General features: G+C 35.3%; 1 protein-coding gene across 4 annotated transcripts in view; it reads right to left on the reverse strand.

The window, feature by feature from the left end:
- LOC102587879 (DNA-(apurinic or apyrimidinic site) lyase 2) overlaps nt 1–5,580 on the reverse strand; it is a 29,896-nt gene that overhangs the window by 15,374 nt on the left and 8,942 nt on the right. For 2 of the 4 annotated variants that reach the window (XR_366979.2, XM_006343305.2), the window contains exon 9: nt 3,361–3,485. Coding sequence is in view for 2 of the 4 variants with exons in the window: in XM_006343305.2 (XP_006343367.1) it covers nt 3,405–3,485 (81 nt within the window). In the remaining 2 variants the exon portion in view is untranslated. Of the gene's footprint in view, nt 1–1,468; nt 1,879–3,360; nt 3,486–5,580 lie in introns of those variants that run through there. The other 2 variants (XR_001472981.1, XM_015306867.1) reach the window with 2 other exon arrangements.

The raw sequence follows: 5,580 nt of genomic DNA on the forward strand, positions 1-5,580 counted from the left end.
AGATTTTACAAAGAAGATTGTAAAGTTATCGATCAGGACAGTGATTGGGTCTTGATTACCAAAGGAAAAGGCAAGTCCAAAGAACTCAAAGAAAGAATATTGGACATCGAACTTCACAGGTTAGGAGCCACAGAAGAAACATGGAAGCTGGCATGCAAGATGCTAGACCATGATCATGCTCATACCCATACATGATGTAGCATGATAAAGAAGACAAATAAAATGACGTAAGCACTTACGTCACAAAGCATTTAAAGAAAAGGAATCCTTTCTTTTCTTTAAAGACAGAAGAAGGGCCCCTCATGTCGGCCAATTATTCAGAAGAAGACAATGGAACGTCCGTCCATTATCTTATCTCAAAGGAATCTTCAAAAGCAAGGACTTGAAGATAAATATGGAATAGTTTAAGGAAGTCCTTAAACAATTTCTTTTTTGTAATAAGTCCCTCCTGATATCTATAAAAGGAGAGGAACTTCATAGAGAGAAGGCAGACTACAATTTCCGAGAGAACAACCATCTTAGAAAATTGTTAGGTACCTTCCCAAAATATGAGTTTTTGTGAGCATTGTGAGTAGTACTTCTCCCGCCAGGGAAAAGTATTTTTAATTATGTTGTGAGTATTGTATTATATAGTGTGATGTAAAATTATTATTATGAAATAAACAAGTTGATTTCTATACCTCTTTTCTTATAATTTCATAAATAGTCTTAAAATGAAGGTTGCGATCTTCAGCCTTAAGGAGGAACAGTGAGGAAGTAGCCGTAAACTGAGGTTGTTAGGCAAAAAACTGTTCATGGCCTGAAGGGAGAACTTCTGAGGAAGTGATAAGGACTATTCATCAAAGAAAGAGAAGGAAGGTATACACGCAAACTTTTGTTTCATATTATTAATTCTACAAATACACTATATTGATTACACTACTTAGACATAAGAAAAAATACTTAGTACCTACAGGGAATTTAAAATAAATAACTTCAATCATGCTATTTGCATATCATGTCGAAAGACAGAATATAATGTTTTTGCATATTTGAACTTGCTTATAAATCTTCAAATGAGATTTATTCAAAAACCTCTTCATAGATTAAGAGATAGAGCCTGGAGGGCTAGAAAAGCGTTGCTCCACATGGATAAAGCAATCAGAGAAATGGAACTAGTACGTATATATATATATATACGTACTAGTACGTATATATAGTACGTATATATATATATATATATATAGAACTAGGAGGCTAGAGAATACAACTCAACTTGGATCAAAATCTGACAGCAATATACCAGTCACCTATAGCGCATAAAATTATCGCACTATAGTTACTTTGAATATAATTTTTTTCCTTGGCATCATACTTCAGTTCATTTGGCTTTTTCTTTACAATTAATGCATTTCACAACTTCATATATGTCACTCTCTCTGTCTCAAATTATTTGTCGTGATTCCTTTCCACCCCCTTAAAAAATATTAATTAGGAGAATTTTTAACTATATTACCCTTTGTTGATATTTGAACCACCATAACATCACCCCATAATTGAGGTATTTGTAGTCTTCAAGAACAATAGCTACAATGGTGAAATGAGGAAAAATAATTAATTTGTCCTAAACTTCTAAAACGACAAATAATTTGAGACGGAGGGAGTAACTCTACCGTCTCTAGAAACAAACACGCATCAAAATAGATCAATAAATAAGTATACTATTGTTGCATCACAAGGAGGAGAGGAAAGTGAAATGGTAGTGCTTGGAAAGAGTATATTATTGTTGGGGAGTTGTTAATTAAGAGACAAAATGAAATATGGAATATTCCTCTCACCAATCCAATCAATCTGTATACTTGTCAATTAGTTACTCCATCCGTCCAATTTTTGTGATACCTGTCAAATTTACGAGTTTTTTATTCAATATAACATATGTACTTTGAATTGTTAATTATTGTGTCTTAAAGTACTCTTTTGCATAGTTTTCAAATACTAAAGTTTCTTTCAAAGTATTTAAAGATTATGTGTCCGGATTTAGGGTTCAAATTAAGATGTTTGACTCTCGATGTTCAAACAACGCCATATAAATTGGGACAGAAGAAGTAATGAAAGTTTTTTCTAAAGAAGGAATTAATCAGTAATAAAAGTTCTACGAAATGTTTTTTGAAGGATGGAATCTATTGATAGATGCATAATGTGTAGATTACTATATCTCCTTAACATGAACAATGTACAACTTATTATATTTTCTTCACTCTTTTGTAATTAAAGTGTATACACCACGATGACTGAAGAATGGGGACATAGAATTATAATGAGAAAGCAAAAGAAAGTGGCCAGAAAAGTCAGGTAGCTGAATAGACATTTTGAGCCATTAATGAATAGCAATTCAATTAGTTTCTGTAAAGCTGATATACCCTTCGTTGAAAAAGTGAAATATTTATAATCCTGTCTTTACACAAATGGCCCAGATATACCCTTCCGTCGTGTCAATTATTTAGTGTCCCAATATGTCAGTCCTTATTTCTTTTTTTACCTCTCCTTAGGAGCTCCCACCCTTTGCTCCCTTGGTGACTTGAACCCACAACTTCACTGTTGGGGGTGGAGGGTGTTTACCATCCGATCAACCCCTCTTGTCTAATAAACCAGTCCTGGCTATTCTCTCAAGGAAAAAAAAACATGATTACTTCAAATCCTATGTGAACTTACTTTTTCTTTATTAAATTCCTTAACCAGAAATTATAACAAAGTTCCATTTCTTAAAAGATCCATATCTCAATGAAAGCATTCATGTAAATTCAGAAAATTAATCATGTCTAACTAATCAACATCCTTCTAGCTTGAAACTAACAACCAAACTCACCAGAAAGCTTAGTTTTATGAACACTTCTCAAACCAAATCAATATCTTAAAAGCATGGAAAATATACTTAGGAACCTAAAAATGACCAACTTAATGCTTCCAAAATTGGTAATTCTAGCAACACATAAAAATTCTGTAAAGGTCGCGAATGATTTCCTTCTAAAATCTTGGACATGATAATATGTATGACAGTTAGACATCATCCATCTTTTCACTTATTTGATAAGCTAAGAACTCCAGGCAACTAAATTAATACTAGAAAGCTCAATAATCAACCAAAAACTTCATATGTGAAATTCATACCCCCGCATGCAGGAAATGTGAAGTTGTGAAAGAGGATGATTAATTGAAAAGTAATTATGTCAAAGAATACAATAGATAAAAGAAAAGTAAAACTCTTTCGTCCAAATAAACATCTAAATTATGTTAGATAATTTCAGCTAATAACGACACAAAAAAAAAACCTGAATCTATTTTGAAACAGCAGCCCATTAGAAGTAACTGCAATTTGCTAACCTGAACTCTCATCATCATGTAGGTGAACATATGCAGTGGAGACTTCATTTTCCTTTTCCCTTGGATTTTAAAACAGCAGCCCATTTGAAGTAACCGCAATTTGCTTCAGGATTTGATGAAGGTCCCTGAGATAGAGAATGTGGATTTTGTAAAAACAAATTCAGGAAAATAGAAGGGTACATGCGCAAATCTCCTATTAGACATAAATTACACCATTCATAGGATGCTACATGAAAAGACCTCATGAGAGTTGAGACTTGAGACTACCACTCATTCTCTTTGCAAATAATACAATGACTCTAGGATGTCAAAAATGTGGTCGCTAAACCCAAAGATGATATGAAGTCAAACAAATTAGAAAGAGATGCAAATTTCACATTCAGCTCCATAGTATCTTCTGATGGAGATAAACGTGAAAATTACAACAATGATAAAACCCGCCATCCACTTCATTTATTTTTGTTGATAACCGTGGTGTCCGGGCCAGCTTGCGTCACCTCGACTAATTCCATAGGATACCTGACACCTCCCACCAAGGCTAGAACAGATGAGAAGAAATCACCTAGTGTTTTGTCAACCTAAGACCTCAGTGCTCAACCCACTTTATTGACCACACCCAAGCTCATCAACCATTTCATTTTGATAAGTAGAGAAATAACTTTATTAAATACTACCCAGAGAATGCAACAATAATAATAATTATTATTATCTTGACAATGATGAGAGTGCATTTAAATAACACTGGAACTCTTGTAGCTAAGTAAAACAGAGTCCTAAAAGTACATAAGAGTACCCAGATTATGTATATTATATTATTTACACTAGAAACCAAAAGACAGCAGAAGTCCCATATTACAAGCAGCGCAGTCTTACACTTTCCTCCAAAACATCAAAGATTTTGTTCTACTCACACATTCCAAAGATGAACGGAAGGATTACACAAGACCTTTAATGTCCTTAACTTTTTGCTCCTCCCAACATTCCAGTGCACCTCTCACTGAATTTGGCATTTCACATTGTACCCCAAAAGGATTTTGGAATTAGCACCACACCTACCAATTACATTAACAAAGCAAAAGCAAATGAGACACATTTTGATCACAAGTGTCGCAGATACAGATCCCTCTTCTTTGTAAGTTGCCCTGCATTAAACAACCCTCATGCTGCAATTCATGTGCAACAAGTCACTTCTGGGGGAGCCTTGATTTCCAAATCACTCTCCATCTATGTTGCTCGGACTCTTCAAAAATATCAACGGGTGTCTCAAATACTCCAAAAGTAATGCATTTTTGGAGTATCCGACACGGGTGCGGCAACAGTTTCGGAGAGTCCGAGCAACATAGTTCTCCTGGCCATTGTATCTCTCCTGAACCCTGATATTCCATTATTATACCATCAAAGCAGGCTACAAATTATGTTGCTCAGACTCTTCAAAGTTGGTGTTGCATCCGTATCGGATCCTCAAAAATGCACTACTTTTAGAAAATCCAACACTCACCCGGTGGTATTTTTGAAGAGTTCGAGTAACATAGGCTACAAACACCTTAGTGAACAAATGCAATCATTGAGTCTTGGAAGCTTATTTGGAAGACAAAGCTGCCGAGAACCCGGTGGTATTTTTGAAGAGTCCAAGCAACATAGGCTACAAACACCTTAGTGAACAAATGCAATCATTGAGTCTTGGAAGCTTATTTGGAAGACAAAGCTGCCGAGAACCCGGTGGTATTTTTGAAGAGTCCAAGCAACATAGGCTACAAACACCTTAGTGAACAAATGCAATCATTGAGTCTTGGAAGCTTATTTGGAAGACAAAGCTGCCGAGAACGATTATATGTTTCACACTGATAGCTCTCAAAGGAGCCTGTTTAACTTAAGACAATCTCTGTAAAAGGAACTTCCAATTGATCAATAGATGCTACTTGTGCTTGCACAACTCAGAGTTCATCAATCATTTATTCCTACACTATCCGGTGGCTGAAAGTATGTGGATCAATCTTGGAATTAAGTTGGGCTCCACCTTAAGGTATAGGATGCTATTGGAAGGGTGTTGTAAATGGAAAGTTGACAGGGCCATGGGGAAATTCTGAAAGATGATCCCAGCCTGTATCTTTTGGTGTATATGGAAAGAAAGGAATCAAAAATGTTTTTATGGTTTTTCAACTCCAAACAATCTTCTCAAATGTAAATGCCTTTTGCATATTTTTAGCCGGAACACCCCCC

Source organism: Solanum tuberosum, unplaced genomic scaffold (genome assembly GCF_000226075.1).
Source record: "Solanum tuberosum cultivar DM 1-3 516 R44 unplaced genomic scaffold, SolTub_3.0 scf00039, whole genome shotgun sequence".
Classification (NCBI taxonomy): domain Eukaryota; kingdom Viridiplantae; phylum Streptophyta; class Magnoliopsida; order Solanales; family Solanaceae; genus Solanum; species Solanum tuberosum.